Source organism: Zeugodacus cucurbitae, chromosome 5 (assembly GCF_028554725.1).
Source record: "Zeugodacus cucurbitae isolate PBARC_wt_2022May chromosome 5, idZeuCucr1.2, whole genome shotgun sequence".
NCBI classification, from domain to species: domain Eukaryota; kingdom Metazoa; phylum Arthropoda; class Insecta; order Diptera; family Tephritidae; genus Zeugodacus; species Zeugodacus cucurbitae.
In genome coordinates, this window is record NC_071670.1 from 71,135,300 (window position 1) to 71,156,160 (window position 20,861).

At 35.3% G+C, this 20,861-nt stretch overlaps 1 protein-coding gene across 6 annotated transcripts in view; it reads left to right on the plus strand.

Moving 5' to 3' along the window:
- Moe_0 (moesin/ezrin/radixin homolog 1) overlaps nucleotides 1-20,861 on the plus strand; it is a 33,146-nt gene that overhangs the window by 6,845 nt on the left and 5,440 nt on the right. For 3 of the 6 annotated variants that reach the window (XM_054231562.1, XM_011193819.3, XM_054231563.1), the window contains one exon: nucleotides 16,062-16,156. In XM_054231562.1, the coding sequence (XP_054087537.1) occupies nucleotides 16,142-16,156 (15 nt within the window). In that variant the 5' untranslated portion in view covers nucleotides 16,062-16,141. Of the gene's footprint in view, nucleotides 1-18; nucleotides 224-12,553; nucleotides 12,601-16,061; nucleotides 16,157-19,433; nucleotides 19,512-20,861 lie in introns of those variants that run through there. The other 3 variants (XM_054231561.1, XM_054231564.1, XM_011193817.3) reach the window with 3 other exon arrangements.

Consider the following 20,861-nt stretch of genomic DNA (forward strand, 5'->3'; position numbering starts at 1 on the left):
GTCTCGGAATTTATGAAAAAAATTTACCATTCAGTCAGCGGAAAACTTGCTTACGTGTATGATAGACGCTCGCTCGATCGCTTAACTCGCTCAGTCGCTCGGTGTTCGAAGCAGTTACTTATTCGGTATTGCGGTGCTAGGTGAATTTCACCTATTTTCTCAGCTTAGAACGGCTGCCATCAACAACTGTAAACACTCGGAACGGAGAACGGACCCCATTGTGGTTGGTAGATTTATATTGAAAACATGTGTTCAAGCGTTTAGAAAATGCAGTTTTTGTAAACGAAATATGTATATTATTGAGGTGTTGCCGGCGCCGGAAGCGAAAGCAGCGAAAACAGTAATATCTAAGATTCCATAAGTTTAAATATTCCTTAAAACGAATTGGAATAAGAAGTTAAAAAAGTTGGAATGACAACGTCTCACAAAAACAAAAAGCGAATTTCTTGCTAAGGTCCACAGAGAATCAATCATATATTCGCCATTTGACATTGCCCGCGTAACACTTGTGGAGATGAGGAACATAAAGATGTTTAACTTTGTTAAATGTAACATTTTGGGTGTCTACTCAAGAGTGTGACTACGTAACGGTTTTTAAACATTTAATAAAACTGTCGTTCTTGAAAACCCTGACGATCAAGAAATACAACATAGCCAAGCAACATAACTTCTTTGAAGCTTCAAATATAAGAAACAAACTGACTTTATTGTAAAGTTTACCTTTATGCATATGTGAAATTTCACCACAGTGGTGGCTGGGCTTCTTCGCGGTGTGCAAGTGTTCGTGGACACGTGCATTAGCAAGTCCGGGTCGGTGTGCCAAGAACCTTGTGCTTCATAAGCTGCTACAACGAAACTGGCTCTAACAACAAACAACTCCGTAAAATCTTTTGGTTGTCGCTTTGGTTCGCTTGCCGCTTGCTGGCGGCTCGTACTTGCATTTGCTTTGAGCATAAGTTGACAGTATCTGTATAAGAACCGGCCGCTTAACTCTTTGATTGATGTTTTCTAAGTTTCTTTCTTCTTCTTCATACGGCTGTTGCATACTTGTGGGTAGTTCTCATGTCAGACACAAGTTTGAATTTCTCTGTTCCCGGCATGACTTGTGGACAGTAGTTTAGAATTTTCAAACAAATTGACTTCTTATCACGAAAAATAATACTGCAAGTATTTTAAATAAGAGATGGAAAATATGTCTCGTTCTTCCAGCTTCTTCGGTTGACAACAGGTTTCTTGCTATCCGTTCAATTCACCTTTCACTTGAATGTATTCTGACCTACTAATTTTGGAAAACACATTTCCTTCGTTTTCCTCTACTAACACACACTCATTGTTGATGTTGTTAGACTCCGTATGTGCCAACAGCATCCATTTTTTGTTTTTGTTGAGTTCTCAAATTGGCTATAAAAAATTCTGGCATCCAAATGTCTTTTGAAGTACTTCACCCAATTCTAGACATGGTCATGGTTATGGCTGTGTTATTTAGGAAATGGCATTGATTTTGCACTTGGCAATAAATTCACAGCACCAAATGGCTATTTTTGGTTTTGTTGTGCATGAACTTTGTCGAAGTGCACGCAATGCGTTGAGCGCGCGCATCCACACAATTCTCAGTGGGCCTGTGGAATTGGAAATGCAATTGGCAAGCGACTATAATGTGCGAGTGCGGCAAGTTTTTCATGCACGAAAGTGGGTCTTCGTGAACGCATGCGGCGGCAAGTGCGGCGTTCATATGGAAACATTGAACTTTGACACCAATAGCATTATGGTTTTCTCAAAACTTGCATGCAAATGAATATGGGTATATTCGTAGCTACATGTAGTGTTGATGATGACGATGTTCTTTTAATTTATTTATGTCTGTATTTCGTGTGTTCTAATTATGCTGACAGTGACATTTACAATATGAAATTCTTTATTTTTTATTATGGCAATCTCTTAAGTGCCATTAGTTAACCTTTGACCCGTGGTTTCGGTCGTTTTGTCTCTCAAGGGTCTTACACTTCGCACAGAACCTACTTTGTATGATCTTTTACGAGCCTTCAAAGGTTGTCCGAATGGAAAATTATGTTAAAAATATTTTCATTTGTCAAATAAGTGGGTTAGAAGAATATTTTTTCTGTAAATTAGTAGTTTATGTTTTATTACAAATACTACAGCCGCAGATGCTATTCTTAGCTACATGTAATAATTCTTTAAACATGACTTATCTGGCCATTGGAATGAAAAGATCAAGAGAAAGACCGCGAGAAACACAGAACTGTAGTATCTTCTTGTCTTAGTTAAACTTCTACTTATCTAAGCTTGTTACCAACATACCATACTAAGTACGGTATGTGAGTTTCCTCAATTGTGAGTTTCGTCATTCAGGGGTTTTACATTCTCTTCTTATAGTCAAAACCGCAGTAAATAACCCGTATGTTGGAACTAACGCTAGCTAACTTGGGTTACAATCCCTCATATCTACCGCTAAGCAGTAAGGATCTAACCTTTACTACAAAAACAAAACTTTTGTGAAACTTTTAAAATGAAAACCGGAAGAATGTAGTTTTTTCCTAACATAAAATTAGCTATAGCAAAAAAGGGTTTGAGCCAGTCACAACTTTAGTAATTTTTTAAACTAATTGTTTTGAAAACCGCAGCAACGCTTTTGTTGGCGGAAACTAGTATTAGCTTTACTTAACCTAATATTGTTGAAAAAAAACTACACAACGGAACAAATTGGCAAACTAAATTATGTGCCATTCATCGAAAGCAATTTCTAGTAATAGCATAATAAATATCGCTAAAATACAAATATGTTTCATGTTCGAAAGATATTAATTTTCTACAATAGTCTGCTACCTCTGTTGTTCTATTGCGAAAATATGACGATCAACCGACAACGCTTTTACTGTTGTGCACTAATTACTTTTTTATGATTATGAAATTTCTTCAAAACATCTGTTGCGTTAATTAGTACAATGCACAAGCTTAGCAAAACAGGAGTTTAATTAGCAATTGCAAAGTGCAAAAAGTCAAGAGACCTTATTATAACTAATAATTTATAGGAAAAAAAGCGGCGACTGCTTTTGTTATAAAAAATAAAATATTTTTTTTTTTTTATAAATTTGCCCACAGCGTTAGAAAATGGTTAGAGTATTTTTACTTGAAAGCAATTAAGCGTAGCAATGCAAATGCAATGCCTCATCGACTATTTCCGCGCTTAACGATAATGCCAGCAATGATAATAATTGTTTTGTGGATTATTAAAAAAGTATGCCGCATTTTAATTGAAAAGCTGCCGCTTTGCGCTACGCTCTGAAATCGCCGCAAACGCTCGAAAACCAGCTTTGTCAATGAAGCTCAAGCGAGCAATTCAACTGTCATAAGTGTGTGTGTGCGGGCCAGAGTGCCTGGCATTTTATCAAACACGCTACGCCTCGATCGTTAGACGTTTTCTTATTCACTTTTGAAATAATTAAATGGTATATGTATGCCACCAGCAGCAGCAGCGGCAGCAGCAGCATCACCTTGTTTGTATACGACATGGCATTTCTAATTGCTATTGTCAAGTTGATTTGATGTCCCGATCGGTTGTCTCGCACAACAGACGCACACCCATACAATGGCGCACATACAGAATTTACATAAAATGATTAAAAAAATCAACATAGAATTTCAAATTATTCAGCATGCCGTATGAAAATACACTGCGCGTCACGTGAATGGCACAGCAATTTTTGCTTTTTATTTTTCAAATCTAATAATGGATATGAAGTTGTGATTTATTGCCTATTTTGAGTACCCTTTGTTCAAGAAGAAATAGTAAATGATTGAACGGCCAAATCCAAAGTGGTTTCACTTATGTAGAGCCGACTGTCTTGAAAAGAGCATTTGCTTAAATTTTGGTACAGCGTCATGATCATTTTAGAGTTATTCAGTTGTCGCGGAGTATATCTACTATTCAGTCATAAAAAAGTAATAAACGCGTACCTGTATATAAACACTTTGATGAGGCCAATTTTTTTAACACCGTCTAAAGTTCAAGGCATGAGATAAAGTTCGACCGTTTGCACTTGTACAGGCGAACGCTGCTGAGCGCCCATGGAGCTAGTTTGTTGTGAAGTAACCAAACTGCGCTTTCAAAACACAAATTGCGGTAATTTGAATACTTATTTATCGAAACCCAAATTCAAATATATTTACTTGATTTCAATTATTGGCGCCACTAATTCATTTCGCTTGAAAAGATGATTCTTGAGTGCGCACAAAGCAAATACGAAAATACACATTTCAATTACTCGTTGTTCACATATTTTATCTACATTGTGTGTAGTACCTACATTGAATCGATAACGAATTGTATTCGTTGGCGCATATAACTGACTCGACCCAACCGGTGTCGTCAACAGCGCGCTGCTGCTGTCACCTTCTATTAACGTCAAAGTCGTCAGCTGAGCTTTTGGCGTTAGAGCGGAATTCTTGCGGTTTTAGTCATCGCCGCCACTTCAGGTTTTCGTGTTTTGTAACCGGGCGGCAAAAGTACTTACAAGCAATCAAAATCAATCGCTCCAAATCATGAAATCATCGTTACTTTCCACTAATATAGTGGCGCACACGATTGTTAAAAGGAATGTTAATATTTTTCAAATTCCTTCAAAATTTCCAACGAAATTATGTCACTACATGAAGTTGATAACGCAAAGCAACGCCTGCATGCCTCAATCGTCGCTGAAGTGTTTGTGCATCTGTGTGTGTGCGTTGTTGGTATGCACCCACCGCTCCTGGCCGCTATGCCTGCGAAACCTATTCGAGTTAACAAAAACTTGTTAGGTGCAAAATCATTGATTCGCCGTATCACATGCTTTCGACACTGTTGTTGTTGTTTCTGTTTCTGCTGCTGTCGCTAATGAAATGAACGAGCAGGCGGGCGGTGCGATATGGCGTTTATTGTATAATTTGCGAATAGTTTTGCCATTATTCAAGTTTGCTAAGAAAACAACAAAAATTTTGCATACATTTGAAAACATTAAACAATTTATGGTATTCGAGATATAACGAACTTGTTCGTCGAAATGTGCATGATAACTGGCCTTTATGACGTCATTCAGTGTGGAATTAAATAAAATAGTATAATATATGATTTTTTTTATTTAAGAATCAAGTATAGAATATTAATTATTGCCATATTTCTTATTATTTATTTCCTTTTATTATATTTATACTTACATACATACATTTGTATGTGTTTTGTCAAAGACCGTGTTTTTGAGTTCCGATTGTATATGATCGCCAGCGTTAATTTTTCCAATTTCTTTTCGCTTCACTTTCATCCCAATATTTTGTCACGAAGTCGAATTACGTGATTTGCAATTTTGGCCAACACGCGATACCATTGCGTTTTCGGCAGCTTAACGCACAGTTCATTAACTTTACAATCGCCTTATAGGACATTTCGACTTGGACTTACAAATTGAAAATACATGTGTGTAAGTGACTCACACTTTAAAGTTAAATTAACACCCCAGTCTTCCCAACTAGCTTTGTATTAATGCTGTAACTGCTCATGCGTAGCTTAAATGCTAACATAACCTCGTCAGTTTTCCACAAATGATTTTTCGAAAGATGGACTTCAAAATTATGCAACTTTGACTGCCGTATATGAAATCCATTTCAGTTTGTGACACATTTTCGCATATGCAGTTATAAGTGCGTACATATTTTAATGTCTGTACAAATATCTGTGTGTCGCGAACCAGTTTAGCCGATTTCAATTAGGTAAACATAAAAATGACGATGACAACAAAAGCACACAAAAGAAACCAAAGAAGAAGTTGCTCGTAAAATGGAAACATTACCAATACCCAGTCGGTCGTATAGAGTTTAACGTGGTCATATGATTGAAATCAATCATTGCTTCTAAGTGGAAATGTGGCAATGTATGCGTTCGTTCCACACAAACAGGTTGTTGGCTCGTTTTTCAATTTTCTTTGAATTGCTTTCAGGCATACACATAGGCATATCAATATTCCTATACGAATACATATAGATACACTGCTGGTCATTATGTGTTAGAATAATAGGCACACATACATCTTCCGGGTTTTATTAGATACTTATAAACCAAGATTCACATTTTCCATTCTCTAAATGGATTTTTCGTAAAAAGTCCAATATTTATATAAAATTCAACTCGATTGATCAGGTCCACGTTTAGGTTGGCAAAAATATTTCTCTGGATCTTTGGAAAAAATATAATTTTTGATCAGTTATTGTTTTGGTATCTTGAGAACGGCTAAGTTGTAGTTGAGATACTATTAGTCATGCTCCATGGGCACCACAGGATAGTTATTTATTATAATCCCACTCTACAAAAGTTTAAAGAATTTCAATACTCGGAAAATCCGTCCTTGAGCCACTAGATATTATATGTATATCTTTTCTAAATTTACAACTCTTTATAACCACAAAAATGGTTTCAAAGATTCCAAGCCCAGATGCCCCATGTTAAACAATCCGCTGCTCATTGATAGTTTTAAGGCGTTTGCCGATTTTATACCGACATAAATCTATGTAAAATAATAAATATAGACTATAATAAAAATACATATGTACATATTTATGTAGATATGTAGATATGTTTGTAACACAATCCAATGTCAGTCATTGAGGCGGAAAGACATAAAAAGCAATTGTTTTTGCTTGCCAATTTTTTCTGCTGACATTTCGCTAAATTATGTGGTACACACTTGCATATATGAGCATATCTACAGTAGTTTTATGCAAACAAGTTGTTTTCTCTTTTGCCTTAAAAAACCCAAACACATTTTTTGTGTATGCCATATATTTGCTGCTGAAATTTGTTTTGTTTGTTTTTTTTAGCAATTTATAGTTTACCTCATTTGCCCACGTACTGAATACCGCAACGCTGTAATTGCTGTTGAATTCACGCGATTTTTATAGCGATTTCATAATTTCAATATTTGCTTTTCATACATTTACACAAATGTACATACAGATGTGTGTACCATGGCACAAATTGGAACTTTGAAAGACCTCAATCATGAATTTTTTGAAAAATCTTAGAGGGTCGCACGTTAGATTGCTACAAAACAAAAATTGATTGATTGCCGTTACTCCACCTTTGACTAATATTCAGCATTCTCTCTATAAGGTGACTTAATTTATCTTCGGATAACTTCGTAAAACTACTGTTAACCCAGTGTTGATAATTCGAATGTCTTCTTCTTCCACCTCTTTTGGTTCTGATATTCGCTTTGGGCCGCCGATAAACTTGACTGATTTTCACTTCTGTTTTCATTTTACAATAAATTTCTTTTGTGTTTTTTCCCGCCCGTTAAATGAATTGCGTGCAGTCAACTAGTTACGCTAGAATTACAATCAAATATCATTTATATATACACACACACACATGCATACATATGTATGTATATATCCATCTTCACATTCACTTTTAACCAGCCCGTTGCCAACATTTTGTTATGCTCAAGAGAACGCATGCATATCTGTCCGTCCGTGCGTGGTCATGACTTTATCAGCAGCTACAATATCGCTTTATTGGCACGATCATCGTCAGCGGCGACGCTGGCACGCACCGAAGTGTGCGTAGCAAGAAGACAGATAGAAATTAATATTTTTTTTTAAAAGTGAACGAGCGAGAGAGCGCGGAATTAATAAACGCTGATGAGGCGATTTACTTTGTTGAAACAATTCAGAAAATTGCCTTTAGACGGTATCTCGATTGTTTATCTTAGCTTTAAGTAATTATAAATGTATGTGTGTGTAATTGTGTGCCATGTTTTGACGCATTTTTCTTCTTCGCATTCTGTGGCTGTTTGCTTTTGTTTCTACGGTGCGCGTCTTCTTTCTTTTACGTTAACTCCCAAGGTAGCGGCTTTCTCATGCCTCGCGCTTTATTCGGTTGCGTCCACACTCGTTCATTGTCGTCGTCACCAGCCGAAAATTTTTTACCACCTTGAAAATTATGCAATTATTTTGCACCGAAAGTGTGCCGAGCAGTCGGTGATTCACACAAGTCTCGCCGCTTTTGAGAACGAGGATATTTTTAAACAGTCAACAATAACTTCAAGCGCTTTATATTTGAAAGTATAATTAAATGCCAGATCTGTTTGTTGTAAGTACATTCAGTCATTCAATTGACCTTTCTTGTATGCTCTTACCGAGAAACTCACTTTGTGTCTGTTCCGCCAATTGTCATTGCTCTGTGGCGCACCCATTTTATTGCTGTTTAAATTAGGTGAATGCACCACAAATTGACGACAAAAAAGTTCAGTGTCATCGCTTTTCTTTCAGTATCCACTCTCAATGGAGTGTTTCCCAAATTCAATTCACTTCGATTCAACAGGTGTATCGCCCACGCCTGTTTTTCCATATACATATACATATATGTACTCGATTGTTGGATTGAGCATTTAGCTTTCGCTCAGAGCGTCAAATGTTTTTTGCGCCAATAAATGTTCAATTGTTTTGGCAAATCCATTAGATGTGTTATCATGTGAATGAACGAAAGGCTTTTGCACGAACTTATTTCTTAACCTTTTTGTGGGTGAACCTTCAAAGAGGTGAAGGTGCTCACACAAAAACTTCTTTTTTTCCTAGCATGTGGTTTGAAGGTCATGAATTATTTTATAGCTTCCTTTTAATGGTTCTAGTCATACTTTATATAATGTTATCGCGTAAACACTCTTCCTCTCGTTTTGCGGTTTTAAAATGTTTGGATAGGAAGATGAAGTATACTGATAAGCATAAATTAGGTCATGATTGTATATAGAGGATATAACGGAAATGTTTCGAGCGCTCGTGTGTTTCTTAAAAACTTTCTATTGTTGTGGTATATTCGAGGTAAAATTTAAGAGCTTTAGACGTCTTTCAACGTCAAATCGCTGTTCCGATGACGCAAAATTACATGGACGAGATTGCTAATAACACAATTATTAATCTTGAATAGAGTCTCTGCGGGAATCAAATATACGCCAAGGCTATATCGTAGATATCTATAAAGAACGAGGGGTCGCTAAACATTTAGCAAAATCGAACTGGAGATATTTCTAATAATAACTGGGTTCTCTCAGTATTTGGTATGGTTATTATTTACTATATTTATTAATTAAATGTTCGCATTTGGTCGAACCAAGTACTCCCTTACCCGTTTTGTTTTCCGTTGTTTGTGCTCGTTTACATATCAGTAGAATTTTGCATAAGCTCTTATGATAAGATTATTTATTTTAGTGGAGTTGATGAGAGGTCTGTCATACAAACGCTTGGCGAACAAACACTTTTGCTGGCATTCTACAAATACCGTCGCCCATTATGATATTTTTATTTTTACCTTCGTATTGGAAATGATATTAGTGTAAAATCATAGGATTATAGGTAGTTGTTAGCCAATTGATTCGGTCATTAGCAAAGGGTATTAAGAGTAAATTATGCCAAAGTGTTTTGAAATTGTGATATATTGCCTAGAGTTAATCATAGTGGATTTTCCGGCCCGAATTCACTTCGTTTGTTATCAGCAATGACGAAATGCATTTAAATTAACTGTTACTCTTGTTATTTGAACTATTTGATTTACTCATTTTTTGGTATTTCGTTTATGTTAAATTCTGTTATTGCTAAATTACTAAAATTTCCCTAATTATGGGTTTTGTGAGAACTTTTTCAGCAAGGATTTAACAACTGCTGGCATCCTTAATTTGTAGGATTTTATTCAAGGCTTAGTCAGCGGGTAGTTAATGTAAAACCATCTAAACTTTTAAGCTTAAAATTCCTTATAATATTTTGTGTTGTTGAAAATACCATATACGTCAGTATATTAAAGGCAAATTTTATGTTAGTCTTTATATACCGTTTCTTATCTATGATTGTTTGTCGTATAATTATTTATATATAGATATTTACTGCATACGGGTATTGGCAATACTTTTGCTAGACTTAGTAACTACCCTAGATTATATTTATTTTAAAAGTATAAGCGATCATTTCTACTACGATATATGTACGAACATATATATGTATACACCCTCCGAAATTGTTACTTAATAAACAAATTTATTATTCAGTATTCACAGTAATCAAATGATAAGTTGCAATTGTGTACCCAAATGAGCATCATAAATTTAGTTTATTGATTTATTAGGCCTTTTTAATTTTATTTCGAAACCCCAATCGACCTCGAAGTAGTTTAAACTGTTTCTGGATATTATTTCTAAAGCATTCTTTCCGATTAACTTATCTAGCAATTCTTGATTCGCTGCCTGTGGAATTCAATTTAGAATATTTATATTGACAATTTGAGGGTCTCCAAAATATTTAAAATATATTTATTTATTCTACACGTACAAACAATTTATTGTAAATGAAAAAAAATGCTTGCTCATTGTGTTTGCCCTGTAGCAATACACAGAAAACTGCTCTGCCGGTAGCAATTACTTAATTTCACCAGTTTCTCACGTTCTAAGCTCGATTTGTTAAAACAATTAGTGAAGTAATGTCAAAAACATGTCGAATTGGAGATGTGTGAAAAAACGCTAATGATTCCAGTGGAGAATTAAGTCACGGCTCGTGCGCACATGCCCGATCGGCTACTGGCCGTATTTTGATGGAATTTAACTATAACACGGCGGTGAACAAACCTACTGACAGAATTTTATATTGAATTTTTATGTTTGATAAAAACTATATTTAACATCGGCATACGTACTTATATAAGTATATATGTAAGATTATTTGTGAGCTTTGGCTTTGCGTGTACTTTGGCAGCCCATCAAGTCTTTTATCGTTGCGATTTATTCCAAATGAGGACTTAATTAGTTGCGCTTAAGATTTTTGATATCTACTCGCTTCTTCTCGTTGTTTTTTCGTTTTTCAATACTTTTGTCGTCGTAATTTGACATGAATGGAAAACAACTTAAAAACATCTACTTAGCCACATTTACGAAATTGAATATAGAAACTTTATAATATTATTTTTATTAAAAATTGTAATAAAGATAAATTCTTTATTTTAATTGCCACAATTATTGCTATTCTGTTTTGTTTTTATTTTTTTATTATATTATTGTAACTTCGTTATCGCCATATTATTTAGAATAAAAAAAAATTAAATAACATATGAGCAACCACAATTCACTGATGACCGTGACAATATTCATTCATTCATCCATTTGTTGATCGTACGAGTGCCAACTCACAGAGCACTCACAGTTCCAAACCCTCTCTTACGCTTTGACATTTGATGTCTCGTGACACTAAAATCCGTTATGGACATGAAATTCGTTACAATTTTGAAATCATCTCTCCCAACCACTTTATATATATATTTTTTTAATTTTTTATGAAGCAATATTTCTCTAATTTTCGCTATGTTAATTGAGGCTCGCTCGGCCACATGGAACTGTTAATGTACTGGCGAGTTCTGCTGCGTGTGTATAAGCATGTGTCTTTGTGTAGAGGAAGTGGGGATCACGCCGACTGTAGTACCATCATGCTGAGCAACGTATTAGGCAATAATAATTAATATTATGCTTGACTCACTTGCTTGTTATTTATATTTTTTTGTCTTGCAGTTTGTCTGTCTTCCTTTGTCTGCTGGAATTAATATTTTCATATTCTAATCTTTGAATAGTTGCTTTTAATGCTTTGTTTTGCTTTCACTTTCATAGCACTCTTCTCGGTTTTCGGTGTAAATGAACTTTGTATATAAGAAATACGATTTGATAATCGCACAGTGATCCATGACTTAAGCACCAGTTTTAAATATTAAGGCTGGTACCAACAACGGAACTTAATTAATTTGTTGTGCCTCTTATTTAAAAACGAAAATAAAAACGAAATTGTTATTGGCGACCCTCAGCCCAAATGTGTCATTATTTGCTTTAATTGCTATTACAATTCGGTAGGTCGAGCTTTTCTTTTGATTTCGATTTTTAAATTTAACGCCTAACTTTTATTGGAATAGTTTGCCCGGTCTCTCACAGACACATTTATAGGGGAGCACTCGAGATAATTTCATATTTGAGCGTTTCATTTTGCCTTTTGCTTTCATTTTGAATTTCTTTTTCTTTTATTTCCGCACTCGTCGCTCCAAACGATCATTTTATCGCTAGCTGGTTAACATTTTTGATGATTTTTGTCACACACACTCGTTTGCAGTCGGTGGTTATGATGTCATCGCGCGGCGCTCAACATTGACATTATATGATTTTGTATGATTATGCACTTAACACAATCAATTCGGTTGCTTTTTTTTGTGTAATTAATTGTAAAGTGTGCTTTTCATTTCGTGTTTATTTCACATTAATATTTTTCATTTTGCGCTGACCATTTATCTTTCCACTCGTCTTTGCTCGCTTTTGTGTGCTGGCTTATTTGCACTTACGTCGTGTCAATGGCGACAGTGAACAGCACATAAGTTTGCTTACCAAATTCGACAGCGACGATCGTCAATAGACGCGGAGACGGGGTTGCTCCTCCACGCCGCACTCGCTGATTTAAAGCTACTCTCCACATCTAGACATTTATCGCTTACAAAGTGTCCAGTCATAATGAGATCATCGTAATAGCAATTTGTTAATTTCGGTAGTGAAGTTTCAGCCATTAGTAAACCATTTTAACTTTAATTATAAAAAACAAAAATTGTTAAAAATACTTTTACGTGTTCTTACTGCTTCTACTATTTATGTATTATATATGTATAGTATATGAAAGTTCGTGGAGAGCGTTCGTAGCATTTTGAACTTGACACAGTTACGTGCGTGCGGTTGCCTTTTTTTAATTTAATTGTTTTCGTTTTTAACTCTTCCATCCACTCGCTAACATCTTCCCCAAACTTCTTAGCATTCATTGTGCTTCCCAGACGGAATGTTATGTAAAATTTTAATATAATCGTGCAATTGATTACCTTGAAAGCGAGTTTTATACTCTCTGTCTTAAGTGATTATATATTATATTATTATTATTATTGTGTGTGTGTGTATTTAAGCACGTTACATCTTTTGAAACAAGGCAGAGAATGATGTGAAGTGTTTCGTTTGCTTTAAGTGCTTTTATGAGTGATATTATAGATAGGTTTTGGGGACATAATTCTTAATCTTTGAATTATTATTTATTCAATTGGTGGCGTAAGCAAGCAATTGTTGAATCCACAGTCTTCGCCAATATATGTATGTACATTCATGAATATCTGTGTGTAGCGCAATATCTTATGCTCATTTAATTATTCGGTGTTTGTTTAACGAACTTTTTTACGCTTGCCACTTTATTAACGATGGGGGCGAATGCGTCATATCCGTTTCGCTTTCGGATAAGTCGAAGCACACCACACATCTACATATTATACAATGTATATTTGCATTATGTTTGGCAGCACTTTAAGACGTTTTTTATGTTTTTGTTTTTCTTATTTACTTACCGAAATTCAAACGAAAATATTTGTGTCAATGCGTTTTTTCTTTCATTGCTTTGTGTGTGTGTTTCTCTTCTATAATTAAAACGGAAGCGCGTCTTTTGATATTGAGGCTAAAGTTAGATTTATGATCGGATTATTTAGTTGCTGAGGGGTTGCGTACCGCATACTTTACGAAAGCAAGCAAGCGATTATAAACAGTCGTTTATTATTTATTTCCTTTTTCATTAAAGAAAATTGCACTCCAGCTTGAATGACGATTTCATTGAAGGACCCAATAGTATAATTTCGTGCTTTCGTGCTTTCTTTCCCGTTAAAAAGTTGCCATACTCATACAATACGCCTCAAGCGCTACTTTTTTGTTGTTTTTAATTGTGTATTGTATTATAACAGCATTTTATTATTTATCAATTATTAATTTTTTTTATGAAAAGCCTTAATTATGCCTTACAAAAATATATAATAAGCAATAATGTAAAAATTGCACACAAAAGCTTTATTATAAGTCATGTTATTGTCGCAGCTCACAATAAAACTTGCGAAAACGTGCAATAATGGCCAGTTTATCTGAAATACCCTCAAAAAATGTGTACCAATGAAATCAAGTTCAAGGTGAATTTTGCTGCTATGAAAATGTATGTTTCGTCTCGTTCGCGGCGCATAATGCAAATTATGAACTTTCAAGTGTGTGTGTATTTGTGCAAAATTATATGTACAAAGGCAAAACAGATGCACCATGATGCAAAGCGAGAAAAAAGTTTTTGGGTAAAATTGAAATGAGCTGAAAACGTTTCGACGTTTTCGTTTTGCAAATGTATCTACAAATATACATAAATATAAGTATATATTAAAAGTCACTTCTTGCTATATACATAAGTATGTACAATTTATATACACAGAAACGTTTATTTAAATTTTAACGGCATGTGGGGTTTTTATTTGCCTTCGAGCACTGCAGCCACTTAGCTAAGCTTATAGGCGGTATATATGTATATTACATAAACTCACACATACGTACCATACTACTATGTACTAAGTGTACGTATATGTATTTTGAATGAAATGCCTGCTTTTTAATGACTTATTTGAATGCCTTGCACCTGTGCCCATAATTTTCAAGAAATTATTGCACTTTACTAGCAATTCACACCTACCACATATCAATCATGTACATACTATATATGCATACGTTGATACATACATATGTAAGCATGTAACTCAGTGTAATGTTTTGTTTTTATTGCAAAAACGCTTACAATAAAACAACTTGGAAGTTTCCTTCAGCCACGTTGGCAATTGCAATGATGCTATTTAGCGATTTCACTGACGCAAATGTGCAAGCGTAAATAATAGACAAAACAACAGCAACAATACTCGACTGGTCAACAACCATGTGGGGAGGGGGAAATTCGTTTGTACAAATTTGTGGTTTGACGATTATGTCAATGCAACGTCACCGCCGTACATGTACTTCCGACAGTGTGTGTACATAATCGGTTTTTATTTATGCCATCATCATTCGAGCGTATAAAAGTCGGCAAGTAATAGCCAAATATATGAACCCGCTCATACCCATTCAAGCGAGTTTAAATATTCAAGCAGCAAACACGTGCATTTCCATTTCCTCGGCTTCGGTTACGTTGGCCCCGGCCAATGTGATTATGAAAAGTGGTGGCTCCAGCGTTATTGCCATTATCATGATCATCAACTCAAGCTTTACAATGTGGTCAACATCTTTAATTGCCAACAATTTCTTAATAATACATAGTTGCGTATAAATGCACTGTCCGTCCGTCCGTCCTGCTTGCCTGGTTTAGGTGAAATCCGCTAAACCAAACTGGCCGGGCTGGTCCAGCAGCTGTAATGGCCGTGCTACCGCTGTGTAAATAGCGCTAAACATAAAGAAAAGCGAAACTTGTTTTTTTCACTTATTTTTCAAGATTTCACTTGTCACCACAACGTTCGTTTACCTTACTCTGCGGGCCGCTTTTCCACGTCCGTGTGGTTGTAGAGGTCAAATAAGTATTTACAATTTTTCTAAGAGTTAAAAAAAAATCGGAATTCTACAATGTTAGAATTATGTATCATTATTAAAAGAAATAATTTGTATCGATTTCTTCAATTTTCAATAAACAAAATGATTTTTCAAATTTCGCGGAAAATATTTGTTTTTAAGTTCAGCATCCAAATAACTAATATGTATACCTATATGAGCTTCAAACTGGTTCCATATTGTTTATTTTATTACACATTAGATGTTGTGAGCTTTTATCCATGTTAAAGAAATATTTATTTCTCAATGAATCATGCTTTCATATGAAATCACTTTTTATTTGTATTTCACTCAAATTTAAAATGTATTCATGACAAAAGTCGTTTGAATAAAGTAAACACTTCATTGCCGCAACCAGTCAAAACCTGGCTGAATCTGTTATGAACCCGGTGACTCACTCCAGAGAGAGAGAGAGAGCAGTACCAGCAAATGTTAAATGTGTCATATTAACTGCTTTGCAGTTATTATTCTTATAAGAAATTGTAAAAATAGCAAATTAATTATAATTTACTTAATTGCAGCTGAATTGATTGAATATATTGTATATTTACTAATTTCTTTACTCCTTTCCTTTAATTGCAGATTATTTCCGCACTGACTCTGTTGCCTATACAAAGCTGAATTGATTTGTGCTGACCAGAGCGGAGGAGCCACATACCAAAATGTCGCGCAAATCGGTATGTATGAAATGGAAATATTTGTAATATTGATAAGCTCTTAAGGTGCCAAATAATATATCGATTAACGCAATGTGGAAATCACGAAATTTTCTTTATGCACAGAACAAGATAGAGTGTGTCATTGTAGAACCCATGATTTTGTGCGAGTTTCTTGCTATCAATATGAAAACATTTCTTGCGCAAATTTAGAGCCAAGGAAAAAAATATTGTACAAGAAGTGTAACCTACGATAATTGCTAACCAATTTATATGTATGTATGTATGTACATGTACTCTCACATACTGAGCTTAAGTGCAAATACTCTTGTAGTTCCCATAAACTACCATTTCAAGTGCCCGCAGTGATTATAAATGTCAGATATTATTTTGAAAACGCTACGTCAAAGACATTTTGGCGTTATAAATAAAGAAGCTTAGAGTTATGCAGTAGGCGTGATGTCAATAGTTAATGGCGCAAATCAGTTAAAATCGAAAATACCGCAATACGACATTAAAAAAGAAAATCAATAGGAAACATGCAAATGATAAAATTAAAATTTTCAAAGGTTACGGCGCTTGTTATAGAAATATTTCTCTACAAAAGGACTCATTTTTTTCTATTTGCGTAACAATATTAAAAACCAAAATAAAACAGAAAATTGAAAATATTTTATTTTTAACTTTCTCACACAAATTACAAATGCACAGCGCAATGAGCTTTTTATGCAGCAACGACTGACAGTCGCTTACCAAATTATTAAGTGTGGCTTACAACAGCCCCCACTGCGCACCTCAGCGCTAGTTATACAATACCGGCATTACTCATACGGTGGGTGGACGTGGGTGCGTTGACGTGAGACATGAGTGTAAGGTTTAAAAATATAAATCAGTTGACTTTTAATGACACATTGCCTCTAGTGGGGAAATTATGGTTTGCACCGCTTTGGGTTGAATATAAATAGTTCGAAAGAGAGGCGAAATTAATCATTGCCAGAATTTTAATATAAAATTGCTAATTATCGAAAAATATATAAAAATAATTGTGGGCTTTTTAGCGTAATTATCGATAATAGGTCGTGCTTTTCTTAATATTAGCTAAAGTTATGGATAAAATTAAACAAAAAACATAAACAGTGCCGAATTCCGCAATGAAGTATGCATTGTTATACATAGGGTAAACTATTTTTTTAGCTTTGTTCAATTTTTAATTTTTTTGTTCAATAATTAATATAAATTTCTAACGAGGAAAAATTGCTATCTTAAGATTTAATTATTTGGTTTGAGGAGACTGTAGTATTTAAAAACGAAGTTGCCAATTTTACTTACTTTTCAAGGTCAACCATTGTTTAACTGATCCGATCTTTTTGAGAACGTATTATTCCTGCAATAAAAATTAGTTATACCGTTAATAATAATTTTAAAATATACTTTTATATTTTACTAGTCATATTTTCGATGCCATCCGATACTCCCCATGTTAGTTCTGCCCAAGTGGTGGCCCTGCGGAGAAAAAACAGACTGTGCCTGGCCATTGTACCTACATCTTTTTGAGAACGTATTATTCCTGCAATAAAAATTAGTTATACCGTTAATAATAATTTTAAAATATACTTTTATACTTTACTAGTCATATTTTCGATGCCATCCGATACTCCCCATGTTAGTTCTGGATACTAGCCGATGAATATTTCATTCTCGGCCGTTTATTTTTTTCTAATTATGGACTCATAGGCCTAAAAATGTTTCTATAAATATTTTCCTTTTGAAATAATATTTCATAATTTGTTGCATGCCTCCGAGTTCCAAAGTTTTATATTTAGGCAAATATCCAAAAATAAGACTTAAGCGGACGGACAGCTGCAACATGTTTTAGCTTTTCCATTTCGCGTAGATTGACATTCAGTGGGTGGAACATTAGAATGGAAGAAAATAACAGTTTATTGCCATTTCCGTTTTCTGTTTGTTTTGATTCTCACGGCATGACTCAGCCTCAGTCAGTGGCCTACATATTATTCAGCAAGCGCAATGTTCTTGTTGTTGTGTTTTTGTTTTTCTATAAATCGTTTCAGACAAAAATTAATGGGCTTGGTCTCCCGCCAACAACGAGCATTATCCGGGGGGTGTCTCATTGAACGGCATCGATACAGGTGTATGAGCGTCAATTTATGTACATAACCGACACAAGACAAACTACGCTGATGTACGTAAAATCATTCGATAAAATATGTAAATAAATAGCCACTGACTTGGCAAATGTTGCGTAAATTACTTCATGCTGTGGACTCGGAATGACCTAGTGCGCTAAAAAGATAGTACGCACACTCACACACACATACATGAACCTGTGTGTGTGCGCTCGTACATCATTTTGCTTTACGGTAAATAAATATAACGCTTACACGTTCATTGTTTATTTGCTTAACGGCACTTTGCCATCATCAATAAGTGGTTGGCGAGGCTCCATTGCTCCATTTGCGTATTTTGCGTTACCTAATTCCTTCAGGCATTCAAATGGAACAACAACAACGAAACACACCATTGCATTTTATTTCTATTTACATTTACATATGAGGATGATGTTCCATGCCCATTCGAGGGGTTGAATTTATAAGGTTGCTCCCCATTACTACCGTCGCGATCCCAGCTTTGCGCCGACCTTATTTACTTCACTCTAATTTAGCGCGGGTGTGTACTGCAAGTGCATGTTGCTTGTATTCTTTTTGTTTCTAGCCATTGCTAGATGTTAGCTTCTTCAATTACACGCAAGCAGACATACTCTTGTGTTGGCGCGCAGGGCGTAACACTGCTTTCACGCTTAAAATGTGTTTCCGTTGCGGCGCTGGGCTTGCGTGTGGCTACTTACTCGCCAGATCGGTGTTGCTGTTGTTGTTGCTAATTGTGGAGGCATGAAGGTGTGGTGTGTACAACGTGCCAATATACCATTCGTCTCGAACATCGACAGGCAGTGAGGGACAGTTAGTAGTATCTAACGAGGGCCCAAATGGCCCACCCTCCAAGAGTGGATGGCTCAGAGGCCATCTACACATGTAGTGCTGGGGGTTGCTGAGGTTGTTGGCGTTCTGAAATTGATTTATAACGTTGGAATTCGTTGGAAAGCATTTCAGTCTTGACGGAAACGCTTAAAAGAACGGTTTCTTCGCGTTCGACAAATCTAAAACAAACGGTCTTCTGGAACAAAGTGCAAGCAATTCGCTTCGAAGAACGCTATAGCGAGTGCATTTAATAATCGCTGAACAAAGTGTGAAAAGTGGTAGCAATTTATAAATTAAACAAATTAAAGCTTGGCCCAATGGTCGTGTCCGATAGCCGGGTCCGGCTGCCGCGCTACGTTGGCAGTTGGAAACAAAAAACGGTTCGTGCATTAAATATTTATATATTTAATTATAAATAGTATTTATTCAAAGAAATGTTGTAATTATTGGTAGTGGAACCGGTATGACTTTGTGTGAAAAACTGCTGAACTTTAAAAATAATATTGAAATATCATTAAATTACAAAGTCCAAAGAATTTCTAGGAAAACTCCTAGCTGTTGTGAGATTATAAAAACCATTTATTTTTCTATAAAAATTATACCAAGCAGTGACTTTACGGTTTCTTCGGCCTTTTGTTAATTTCATGAGAACGCTTTCACTCAGATTATGTGTTTGAAAGCAGATAATACAAATTTAATTTTTAAAGTTCACAGAATCTCCGTGGCTTCCTGTCTTCTTACTGTCACTTCAATTGGCGCCTCTTTTGATACTTTGTATTACAATAAAATCGTATTAAGCGTGACAAGTTTGTATATAGTATTATTGCATTGTGTCCGTTATGCTGTAGGGTGGGGTGGCGCAACCAGTAATAATGATAACGCTGCGTTTACACCGATGATTTCTTGTTGCGGAGAGGTCGCCGATAGTTAAAGATACAGCAAAAAGAGTCTTTTGCCTATAAGCTGACATTATGCTGCTCCTTTCCTCGTAACAAGCTATAAAGTTATTGTTATAAGAGAAAAGACGCAGATATTATATTTTATAAGACACTTCACTACCCCTTTTTGTAATTTACTAATTCTATTTCATATTTTGTTTGTATTAGAAAAGGTCTTATTTTTTTAAGCTATAAAAATATTATGTTTATGAGATCTCAAGACTCCTATCATTCGCACTAGTTCAAAGTTTACTTGATTTCCTACCGGTTTACTTGATTTTCATCCCGAACTATATAATATATGTATATATATTCACATGTATATATGTACATATGTTCATATGTGCAGTTATGCTTGGCTTTGTGCTGCACACATTTTCTGTGCGTTTGGACTATGAATGCATTAACCCAGAAACGTTAATTGGATTGGACATTCGCACGTTTGTTGCACGTCTAACTGAAAATTAGACGCGCTGAGACCAAAAACAAACTCGAAACTATGAATTTGCGCTATGATATTTCGCTCTTTTACTTAGCATAAACTGTGAAACTTTTCGCGGACGGGCGGGTGATAATTTAAAGCAACCATTTAGGTCAAGGAAACCTGTTGAGATCAAGCTTACATTTCAATAACGGTATATGAGGTCTTCTTAGAGGGAGAGGATTAAGTAAAAATTAATGTTTGAGTAAATGGTTGGTCAAGTTGAAGGATTGCTTTGCATTGCTTTCCACAATCAAGTTTCTTAATGCGTCATTTCTTTTGAGATCCCCTTTGCCGCACCGTGTCGGATG